A 12,393-nucleotide genomic window follows, 5' to 3' on the forward strand; every position below is an offset into this window, starting at 1 on the left:
ATTAATATTTCTCAAAAATTTTGTACAGTTTACGAACGTCCTGCTATAAAGAAATATTTACAACTCATTTCCTCTGAATGCCTAAATAGTAATAACAAATTGCATCTTTGAGAGTAAAAAATGACAACGAGAGAAAGCGATACGTGTCATGTCACGCTGTTCAAAGAGGATCATTCTTGACCATTTGAATCCACGGCCGACGGAGGTGTCCCTAAATAAATAACCTTCTCGCTTGGTGCGTATAAATCATTTGCGCTGGGGACACTTTGTGTATTTAGAAATAAATGTCCGCACATGAGCTCTTCTCGGTAAAGTTTCGTCACCCGTGGACGTCATCAAAAACCGGGAAATCTTCATTAGCAGGACAATAAAGGAACAGTGCACTGAAACGGACGTGTCCTTTAGTCTCCCTAATACATCGCCTAAATATGTTTAAAGGTTGTTTTTAAAGTGAATCAGAACTATCATTTAAAACACCCAAAAACAAATTTGAGAAATTTACTATCGAATCTGGATTGTTTAACTAAGACTATAAATAAACTTTTCTAGTTTACAGGGAAACGTCAGAAACTCCGTGTTCTGACGTAATTAATAGTGAGAAATATTTTTAATGACGTGGGAAACAGCATGTTAACCTGTGTCGAAACACTGCGGTGTAGGATTGCACACGAAACCAAACCGGTGCTGAATGACGACAAAATATGTGTGACGAGATGCGTTCGCGTAGTTAATTAACATCAGTGTCGGATTTAAGCGAAAGTTGAACGGGTTTAGTTTCAAAAAATATAAATAGACATTATGTAAGGAATGCAAACATGCCCTGACTTCGTAGCCACAAAGTCATTTAGTTCTAAATTATTATTAAATGTGCAACAATGTTTGAATCACATATAGTTTGTGTAATTACTTTAAATGCGTGATGGTAGCCTTGTCTACGTCTCGTAGGCATGAAGAGGGAAGCGGCTGTTTTTATAGTCCTCGAAATCTCACTCGATGCCTCGGCATAGCTCCGCTTGGTGCAAGTTAGGATAAATTCTTGTGTCTCATGTATAGACTATTCCAATACCGTATATATTTGCATATTTTTTAACTATTCATAATTCGAATATTTAACAAACTATTTGTTCATATTTGAAGCGAAATATTGTTTTTAATTTCTAAAATTACCAACCTTAAAAACACAATTGTGTCTTTGATTATTACAATAACACACCAATTGTGCCATTTGTGTTTTACAAAATTTATCGTATTATCTTCATGTTATTTATAACATACATGACCAAAGAAAATATAAAAAAACACATTTTAATTGCAGATATCATTCCGAGCTATTATTGGGTGGCTGTGGGCTTTTTCAATGACATGTTTATTTCTTTATCTCTTTTAAATCAATGCGAATAAATGCCTAAATTTTAGTCTCTCTAAATTTATTATGGTAATATTTTTTTAGTATACCGAGAAGGATGTAGTATATTCAAAGAGGTATAAATAATATTAAACTTCGTACTGTTTAAAACACTTAATGCTCTACTATTTTTTTAAATTAAAATAAGTAGTATTGATACTTTCTATTAATATTTCTTTATATATAAACAAATATTTGAAAATTTGATCGTTTACTATTCGATATTCCAATAATTGAAAATAACGAATATTTATAAATTACATTCCCAAGATAGAAGTATCAGTTGAAAGTTCTTGATAAAAGTTCGTGTCATATACGCTTAGTCGAGATGTAGGAATACTTTTGCTCAATACTATGCCCAAAACAAGTCACTTTGATGAACTAAAACATATCTTAAGCGAAACTTGGTTTTCATTGCAATGTTTACTTCTTGAGAATGATTCTAAACATCACATACAAATTGATACCCGGATCCATGATTTCTAAACTGGACGTGGTATGAGTGAAAGTCAAAAGCAGCTGCTTTCTCGGTTTTCTTAAAGATCATCTCGGTTGGTACTCAATGTAACTCTGCTTAATGTAAATTCGGCTGAACTCTCATGTGTTCCAAGTCGGAAGCTAAGTTGTGAAAGTGTCAAGTTCAGACAAATGTTAAGTTCTTAGTGAAAGCTTTTATATACTTTTCAGGATTAGGGAAGGTTATTCGCTCTTCCTACTCTAGATCCTCTGGCTAATGCGATGCTTCGGGACGGAAACAGACTATGTTATCGTATATTAACTATCTAATACAAATTCTGAGCGTAACAGTCATAATTAAAACGAGTACTTGTTGCATTAAACCAACTGTTCAACTTTGTATGGAAACCGACTATTATTTTTTCATGAGTGTTTTAATCCACATAAAAAAACAATCGACACATGCGCTTGTGTAATGCCGATAGAAAAATAAATTCTTAGCAAGTCAAAAATACCTATAGAAATTAATTGTTATGCCTTGAGAGGTGTAATTGTAACTAATTTGCCATACGCTCAAAGGGTGGTCACGATATTTATCTGTGAGACTAGGAAAAGCTTATCTGTATACCGGAATTACAATTATATATTAATCACTAATTTCTTTCAGACAAGATAGTAATTGAAAAACACTTCATATGGAATTCAAAGTCTTTCAGATATTGCTCTTCCGAATTTACGCACTTGCCTTTAATATAATTATTTTAGCGGTTGTCCAAATGAAATATTTATCTTATATTGGTCAGAAAGGCACTCACCCGAAAAATGTGGTTTAAAGTTATATGAGGTATGCTTGAAAAACATTAGTGTGTCTACAAAACTAAAATGCAGTGAGTAGGATGCCTTAACAATTCCAGAAAATTACAGTCGTCGACCAGTTTGGTGTTTGTCTTCAATATTTGACGTGACAAGTAATGCTTATTATAAACTGAATCTCCTTTGCTGCCAGATAATTTGCTCAAAAAGTCGCACTGTTCGATAATGGAACACCCATTGAGAGGTACTGCCATCTTACAATAGCTAACTTACTAACTTAAATTAGTGCAGTGCACTAACAAAAAGTGTAGCGATTCATCAAAAATATAGTTAATTCTTCAAAAATCTGCATGTGAATAAAACAATAGCTATAAATAACAATTCAAATATATTTGAAAATAAACTTTCGCAATAAATTAAATGAACAGTAACTTTTAAATATAATAGTCAGTATTATTACTAAGAAATTGTCAAATAATAATAAAAATCAGTAAATAATCATCACTGATTGTCGTCACTGATTTTTTGACACATAATCAGTGAAGCTCCGATTGCAGCATTTAATCTGTCATAGCTACTATACCAAAGCTGAAACTATTTTATTTTTTCATTCTATAAATTTATATGATGTAATATATATGAAGACCAGTGCCAAATTGAAAAGAAGTCTGGGATTCTAAATTTTGGGTCGCCCAAAGTCTCTCGAAGTCCTTCAATGACATAAATAAATAATCCCTCATTATTTGTCGTAATTATAAGTCCTTCCACGCTCCTCTATTGACGAAAGGCAATCTTTTTTGTTTCATAAGTAGCCTGAGTAGCAATATGTATTAAACGTCTTGGTAAATAAAGTTATTCTAGTTTAATTGACGACTTTGTGCGGCAATTTCTCTTTTTAGTCTTGGAAGTAATAAATCTCAATTTTCTATTATCATATTAACCAGTAAATTGAATTTTAAAGATCATTGTTTATTAAAAAGGTATTTTTAAACGATTAAAAATTATTTGCTTATGAAAAATATATATATTACATTAAAAATACATCATTTAATTTAAATTTTATGTCCAAAACAATATTGAAAAGGCCATTAATAAACAACACGCAGCTACATATGGTGATTTCCTTTCGCCGATTCGTGCACACTTCCAAAACGTTCCTGATAACCTGCAATAATTAAAGTCTATTACCTTTTGTACCCAAATGGTTTAATGCCTGTGCTTAGTTTTACTCAAATTTCAAGCACTGGAGAGGCCCATTGAAATATAAATAATATAGGATAAAATGTACAATACGTACCCTGTCTTATGCATATCCATAACGCTTGGAAAAAGTGACCTCAGATAAGTACAAGTACATATTAACAGCAAAACGACAGAGAGCAAACTTTGAAAATTGAATATAGCACTCTGAAAATCACAACAAATTTATTAATTACACACATTTATTATTAATAAAATTACGAACATTCATAAGCTCGTCATTTAATCTAGACGTTGAATTGTGATGTATTAATTGTAATGCCAAAAAACTCACCATTGTACCGACAACCGACGTTTCACGCTGACAGCTAGTAATGCTCTAAGCACTTAATTTATTGCCCTATATTTTATAGATGAAAAAGTATATATTTTAATTAATATATTTGTGTTATTTCAATTTAATTTGTTAGTTTAAAATATATATTATTGATTAATTAAATTTTAAACATATTATTTTCGTCCAATATTACCCCGCACTTGGTTATATAATAAAATCAGTAACAATATTTTTATTAAAAAAAAAGTTTTAACACTCATAAAGTATTATTCGTTTGAATCTGATCATTTGTCTTTTTTTTCAAAGTAAATATGTCTAAATAACTAAATAATAATTTCCGGAGCCCAAATTTGGAACTGCTCAAGCACCTAAGGGTTATCTATTATGCTTTTGAGAATTTTTTATAAATTTTTAATTATATAAACACTTCTGCGAGTTGATAACGAAACGTATCTTAACGCTCCCAAAATGAAAGCACTGTGTTGACGCCCGTTTCGCCTTTTGTATGCGTTCACGAACGCCGTCTTACAGCGTTCGGGAATATCTCGATTTTGACAACCAGTCGGCTCTGATCGTCGTTACGAAATGATCTCAAATAAAGTTTACACACAATCACACGTGTTTTGGAATCAGACCTAAGAATTAACCAGCACGCGTATCTCTACACGCAACACACTGGGAAACAAAATGGATAATAACCGTATTCCTTCAAGTATAAATACCGAATGTACCAAAACGTTGCTGGCCACTTTCGTAGCCGTTAGGGCCAAACCAACAATGCGACGCAGTGGGTAATACATACCCCTTTGGTTTTGGAGTGTGGCACCGTCATCCTAAATAAGAACCTTGTTTTTATTTTATTAGATCTACTAACAAACACGACCGGAAAGTATTTAGGCCGTGGAAAAAATACCGTTAGGTTCCGGTCCCACTACATAAATGCTTTTCCCTTTGAGAATTTAAAATCCAACGGTGTTTTTGTAATAAACTATGTCGCCTTGATCGACATATTTAAAAATCAATATATTAAAAAAAGTGACAACATTGCACAACAAGCACCCCCTGGAAATAGCTTAAATGGCGTTCCTAAACTGTATATTGCACATGGTATATTTTATAGCGCAAAATATTCAAATGAAAAGTACTAATAAATGTATAGTGAAAAGTATCAAATTACATAATAGTGAAATCTATTAAATTTATAATGCAATTAATTCACGCTATAATAAAAATAATGCCAACTCGAGAGGAAAAGTTTAAACACTAAAAATAAATTTTAAAACAACTTTTCTTAGTATTATACATATACATATAATATGCTCTGTTTTGCAAAGTTGGAGTCAAAAACAATTTAGTGCGAGAGTAATGTTTTTTTAAAAAAATATACATTGGGTAAAAAAACCTTGAAAATTTAGCAATAGCTTATATGGTCTCGCATATATGTGATAAATTATTTAACAACGTAATCGGCAAACTTTAAAAGGACATAAGCTACAATACATTTGGTATGGTATTTTTATAATTTAGCGTATTGACTATAAACAAAGCACATAATTTTGAAATAAAGATAAGGGGTACATAAAAATAAAAAATCATACCTCAAATAAAAAAAAATATTATTTATATTTGAAATTAAATAATACGAATCATTTAAAAATTGATAAAAATATTACAGTTTTAGGAAATAGCTATGATTGTTCCTCAAAAGCCGTTAAAGAAATTAAAGAAGTTAATACGCTCTATTTGACCACTCAGCGAACATTTTTGAGTTTTTTATATATAAAACATAATGTGGATATAATTAAAATGGCAATATTTAGTAAGATAAATTGGCATCGATTGGTTTATTTTATCTATTATTTCTAGAACACAAAAAATAAATATATAACAGAGAGACGTTTGATTTGTAAGTTTGCAAATTAATTTCTACACAAGTTGTCAATATATAGCTAATAAGCCGATAAAAATCGATTTTCTTTTATACCTTTTAAAAACGTGTTTTTTGAGACAATCTGGCTTTCAGTCTTAGAAAGGAGAAATTGGAGAAAAGGGTAAAGTTGTAGTTATAATGCGCATTTAAATTTTTCGTCTATGGCTGTTATCGATCGTCTTACGGCCACAGATTTGGCATCTACGCTACGCTATCGGAACGTCAGAAGCCTTCAAAGATGTGGATTGATTTTAATATCGATAGCGACGATCATGAGAATGAGTGTCCATCGGATCCATCGATGGCTTTGGCCCACCACATTCTCAACAAGATCGTCAACACTATCTACAGAATCGGTGGAAATGGACGAATGTGAGTATATTTACAAATCACCAGTACCAGTTGATTTTTATTTTATAAACTGAACTGGTGATTACAATAATGGTTCAATTTTCAGCGATAGTTTTGAGATCGTCCCCGTGGAGATTAACCAAAAAAATACGTCACCTGTATTGCATGTGGATGGTAATCTAGGCGTTGAATCTTGGTGCGTCAAATACGTCTATAATTATGCGTATAGCAAAATGAAAATTTACTTGTCGAAGAATAAGCGCAAACGAATTTCGCCAAGCAATTATAAAATAGTCAATTGTTTGCTAACGGGCGCTTTGCTATTCAATCCTGATGTAATGACTTTTTGGAATTTACGCCGAGAGATGTTAATAAAGGAATTCTTGCGCTATGAAGATGAATTTCAGTTCACGAGCATTGTTTTATCACATAAGCCAAAGTGCAACGAAGCGTTCTCCTATAGAAGATGGCTGATGAAAAGAATTTGTACAGGTATTTTTTCTTATTTACTCTAAAACATATAATATTTAAAGGAATTGAGAAAATGTATATCACATTTTATATAATTTCAGGGAACGTGGCATTCAATGATGTTTTAAGTTATGCCAATGTCGAGATAAACCTCGCCGAGATGTGTGCCAGAAAATGTTCCAACAACTATCACGCTTGGAGTCACAGGATTTGGGTGATGACTTTTGTATCGGAACTCCTGAATGAATATTCTTTATCAATGGAGTACACGCATGATAATGAAATAAATGCAAATATGATGTATTTTACAGAATTACGCAATTCTGAGATGTGGATTACTAGAAACGTATCCGACCACAGCGGTTTTCATTATAGACAATTTTGTTTTGAAAAAGTCTTCAAAACGGATGATCTTATAAACAAAATATTTAGGAGAGGGGGTATTTGTTTGGATATATCAATTACTGAAAGTTGCCATTTGCAAGAAAGGTTAAAGAAATTTGTTTTGGATAATTTACCCATCACTGATTTGTTCAGCGAGATAAAGACCGATCAACACTTCATGCAAATGATTTTAGATCAAAACGCTAAAATAGACCTGGAAAAGTATCCAGATGCGTATCAAAATTTGACCATACTTACCAACGAATTACGTATAAACGAGGATTCATTATTTAGGTACGATACTCGTGAGACGCTATGGTGCCATCGAAGGTACATAATGGATCAAATAATGACGGCGCTTCACGTGTTCTTTGGAAAGAACAAGTTAAAAGGTGACGCTTCGTTCGATTTGAATGAAATGTATGACAAAACTGATACTTCTCTAAACATCACAAAAGCTCTTTTGGGAAAATATGATCATTTAAATGGCAACGCTACAATGGGTTCTGTAAATGAGTCGAAAATCTTGAAATGGGATAATCATACTGTGTATGATAATTTATTTTGTTACGCTTTGTCGGCGAATGAAAAGAGAATCATTCAGAAGAAAAATAAATTTGTGACGTGTTTATTATCCCAAAATTATGATATGTGGTTGAAATTCATATTGAAGTTTCCACAAAAGTAAATAGACAGAAACATTATTCATTCGAGTCATCCATTGACTATTTTAATATATCTCATTTACCAATAATTACATATAAAATATGTACATGCATAGTCAGTTTATTAATAAACTTATAATAAAACTACTCGTTGGCCTATTATAATAGCCAAATTTTTATTTACTTTTACATGTTAGTATAATAGAAAAATTAGACGAACAACATAATTATACAAATTTTTCATAAATAGCGTATACAAGGGTGGGTCAAATAAAAATCGTAAATATTTTTCCGTAGTCTCCGTGGTATTCAAATATTTATGTGTTTCCAAATTACTTTCTGAAGACAATCGCCATAATCTCTCTGGTTTTCATGAGAAGGTGTGGTGCTATTTTTAATTTACGCCTGCTGATAATAATCCAAGTTTCATCTTCATTATAAATTCATCCTAGTCGTTGCCTTCTGCTTTATCGGCATTGATACGTTATTCATATTAATTCTGAAGCCGACTGGTGAGGTGCTCAACCTATGGAATTAAAAAATCATTGATGATATGGCGACTTTCATTTATGGTGCCTTCATTTGCTGCCATAAATTATGATGTCAATGGCATGCTTGATCTGTCAATAAGAGCTTGCTGCAGAACTCATGCCATTTCGTAATTTTTTAGCCCACTTCTGCACTCGCTAGAGTGACGGACATGCATCATTGTATTAAAATTTCATTCATTGTTAAATCTCAACCGAGTTCACTCCTTCACTTTATGGCGTGCTGCAAGTTCACCGATCATTTTAAAGTACTGTCATACCTACATTTTGTATGTCTGATGCATATTATCACCTGTTGGCCATTTTTAACCCGTTGACCACAGATGGCATTTATAGAATATCAAAAAATTCGCCAGTATACATTGGGCACCTGAAGGTGCCATAAACCTTTGAGACTAGTAATGTTTGTTTTAATATAATTTAAGTCTGAAAATAACTTTAATTTACTGAACTATAATATTTAGAGAATTTAGTGCATAAATAGGTGCCCACTACAAAATGCGAAATGGTGTACAAAAATACCAGCCACAGTCGAAGGGTTAAAACTATATAACACTGGTGCTTTTAAATAACAATAATATATCGATGTTTTATCCTTTTAATGTTTCCATTTTGCTCACCCTTGAACGCATATAATAAAACTTAGTATAAGTAGAATAATTCGTTATTTTTAATGATGCACTAATATCAGGCTCCTTCTATATTCTTGTAATAATTTGGGCAAAATTGTACGTATTTAATCTTGCGCATTTCCATTGTTATAATTTCATTACATAACTATGCTATTTACATACATGTGTGTTGAACATTTATATGTATACCAAAAATATGCTAACTTTATTTTTTAAAAGAATATTTTTTTTATTATAATGTATATTAATTATCAAATACACGTTTTCGTGTATTACTTTGGTGATCTTATGTTATTTAATTGTATTTATTTTATTGTGTATTATTTTAGGCACTTTTTATATATAAATCAGGGATTATAAAAAATGTTAATTTTACGATATGTAAGAAATGGTTACCATTGTATTTAATTTGACTTATTGATTAACCATATCGTTTTTGTTATTATTCCATTATGATCAAAACAGCTATACATATATTTTTAATAATGATTTATTAATTTATAATTTATATAAAAGACTATTAAAGACTGACACGATTGTAGGTTTCACGCCATTCTTGTCTGTCTTTCTTATACTATTACAAAGCTTTTTCACTGTATATAGTACTATTGCAAACACGTTTCATATTGTTAGAAAGAAAAAAATATTTAAATGCAAGATTGTTTTAGATCTGGAAGAAATTATTGTATATTTTAATTGTCTTCCCGTGTTTATGTTATAAGTTACTTCTGTATGTGAATGTATCAATTGTGCTTTATTTTCTTCCTGTGTGTAAAGAAATATGTAGAAGATTTAAAATAAACTTCTTTGTTAATTACTTCAGTATTTTTCCAATATACATATGTATTTCCTTTGTGCCACTTCATTATGTAAAACTATAATAGACTAGAAGATCTATTATACTTTTCGTTTATACAAGATGATAGACATTATGTTACATTATTTATTGATAGTGAATCTAAGGAGCTTAGGTTCGCTGAAGTACACAAAAATTTTAAAACAGTTTATATATAATAATGTGATTAAAATTACGTCATTATATATAAACAAATAATATTGGCGACACAATACGAAAAACGGTATCTTGTGATGCGGTAGAAGAGTCGTGTTGGTGTGATCGTCCCCAGGAGGATGAAATAGTGCAGACTCCAGTCCCCTCTCCGGGAATGCATTAAATGTGAACCCAACTGGTCAAAGTCGAAAGCTCGGTATTCGACAAGCCAAAGCTGCAGGTCCCGAGAAGTACACCCTCGTCTAAAAAAGGTGGGCTCTGTCTACTATGATCAACTAAAAATTCACTATCCCTGAGCGTGGCTCAGAACTATTGCTATTCCTTGTGTCTGGCTGAGAGAAGGAGTCTCTCGGAAAACTTCTTCGAAATATATGACCCGTCGATATTTCTTTCAATAAACCTATATTTCATAGAAGGCAGTCTTGACTACGGTTAGGAAAAAATTTTAAAGTGGTTCCGAGAAATGCCATTATGTCATTTAGCATATGGTCGCAAGTATTATAAAAATATATCTTTCGTAAGTACAGACTTTTGATATCTTGCCCGGCTTATTATATGAGTATAAGAAGAGGTCAAAGATCATGTAGAATTTATCCGGATTAAAAATTCATACAAGTGACATTTTCTTAGCTCCTAAATCAGAATGCGTAACTTTTTTTTACATGTCAGACCAATCAAATGTCTGGACTTTTTATTTTAATATGATTACCCAATTCAGCAGCAACATCAAATTTGATTATAAAAATATAATACACCCTCTTCCATATTTTTAAATTTTTCGTATCAAAAACTGGTTATACTTGAAAAAAATATGCAATTCACTTGTGGTGGTGTGCAAGCTCATGCCGGTCAGTGCTCGAAGGGAGTGATACTATGTTCACGTAGCACTCCGTTTCAGCTTGTGGGCGAGTTTCATCTGCTCTCCAAGTCAGCGTAGAAATAACCCAATATAACTATTGCACATCAATTTATATCTTTGGTCGCTGTATGATATTTGAAATATTTTTTAACAAGACAAACATGCAGGTGGTTTAGGTATTTTGGGACTCACCTGATTGCTCATACCCTCAATCCGCCTATACAAAAAAATATTTTTTATTAAATAAACTAGACTCTTGAACCAATTTTTTTTATACGTATATAGGCGTGTTTTTTTTATTTATAATAAACTAATTTGAGCTTTAGTGAGAAATTTAGTTTATCTACAAGTATAGAGTAATAATTAAAGTTGTATACATTTCAAAACTATTAAACATTTTGTGGCTAAAAGAAAAATTTTGATTTTTCTGATTTCATGGCTTTATATTTATTTTATGGGGTTATTTAAAAGAGCGAGTATTTGTCGATAAGCCTCAATTCTTTCTTGAGCTGAAAAATCATATTCATAGAAAATCAGAGCAATAGAGCCAGATATTTTGCATATACAATAATTTTTATCGAGAATTCCTTTGAAAGAACTTCCATACATTGATGTAAAAATCCATGTTACTTAGAATATAATGTGAATATTTATTTTATTATTTTATAGAAAATAAACACACTTCAATGCACTTTAAATTCTGGATTCCGAATGTCAAGGACCAGTGAACGCAAAGAGAGAAGCGGCGGCCGAAGTTGTGTTGGTTTAGTTAGTATTAGTACGAACTTAATTTGCCCAAGTTTGATATCTCTTGAAGTTTCCGTCTCCAACATAAAAAGTGATGCTGGGAGACCACCGATACTTATCATGACCGGGAACTCGGTCGTAGTAGTCGATCGTGACGGCTTAGGTCGATGGAGTTGGAAACAGAGCACTTCGTTGGTGCACAGCCGACTAAGCGAAGTCTACAGGATGTTAAAGCTACTGATTCATAATGGGCTGGTAGGGTAAGGGAATATTCTCGACTATAAAGAGCGGATAGGAATATCTGGACTTTCTTTAGCTCTTGAAGTTCTGAAGCCTTCAAGTTCAAGTGTGAATGTCGTTAGAAGTGTCAGAGATTCTCTGACAAAGTGTCTGAGGAAGTATAATTGGAAGTAATTGTTGGTTGTCCGCATTTCCGTATTATATCCAAAGAAGATTTTGTTTTCCGCCCCTTTTGAAAAAAACCCGTTAGCCCTTAGAGTGGATTACGAACAGTCGTTTTGATGGCAATCCCGAATGTACGCGCTATCATATATTAAGGCGACATATACTTTTATTCTTTTCT

The 12,393-nt window shown here is 32.1% G+C and overlaps 2 protein-coding genes across 2 annotated transcripts; one reads left to right on the forward strand and one right to left on the reverse strand.

The window, feature by feature from the left end:
* Window positions 1-3,045: 3,045 nt before the first annotated feature.
* On the reverse strand, window positions 3,046-4,249 carry ksh (transmembrane protein 167A-like protein ksh). Its single transcript, XM_088182530.1, has 3 exons — window positions 4,209-4,249; window positions 3,972-4,081; window positions 3,046-3,839 (listed from the first exon to the last, which is right to left on the reverse strand). The coding sequence occupies exons 1-3, from the start codon at window positions 4,209-4,211 to the stop codon at window positions 3,734-3,736; spliced, it is 219 nt and encodes a 72-aa protein (XP_088038656.1). The 5' UTR covers window positions 4,212-4,249; the 3' UTR covers window positions 3,046-3,733.
* A 2,057-nt stretch (window positions 4,250-6,306) lies between these two features.
* On the forward strand, window positions 6,307-8,159 carry temp (protein prenyltransferase alpha subunit repeat-containing protein tempura). The gene is made up of 3 exons (XM_088183284.1): window positions 6,307-6,513; window positions 6,599-6,984; window positions 7,065-8,159. The coding sequence occupies exons 1-3, from the start codon at window positions 6,380-6,382 to the stop codon at window positions 8,033-8,035; spliced, it is 1,491 nt and encodes a 496-aa protein (XP_088039410.1). The 5' UTR covers window positions 6,307-6,379; the 3' UTR covers window positions 8,036-8,159.
* The last annotated feature ends 4,234 nt before the right edge of the window (window positions 8,160-12,393 follow it).

This window comes from Plectrocnemia conspersa, unplaced genomic scaffold, assembly GCF_051122295.1.
Source record: "Plectrocnemia conspersa isolate PC_06_02 unplaced genomic scaffold, ASM5112229v1 ptg000003l, whole genome shotgun sequence".
In the NCBI taxonomy this organism is placed as follows: Eukaryota; Metazoa; Arthropoda; class Insecta; order Trichoptera; family Polycentropodidae; genus Plectrocnemia; species Plectrocnemia conspersa.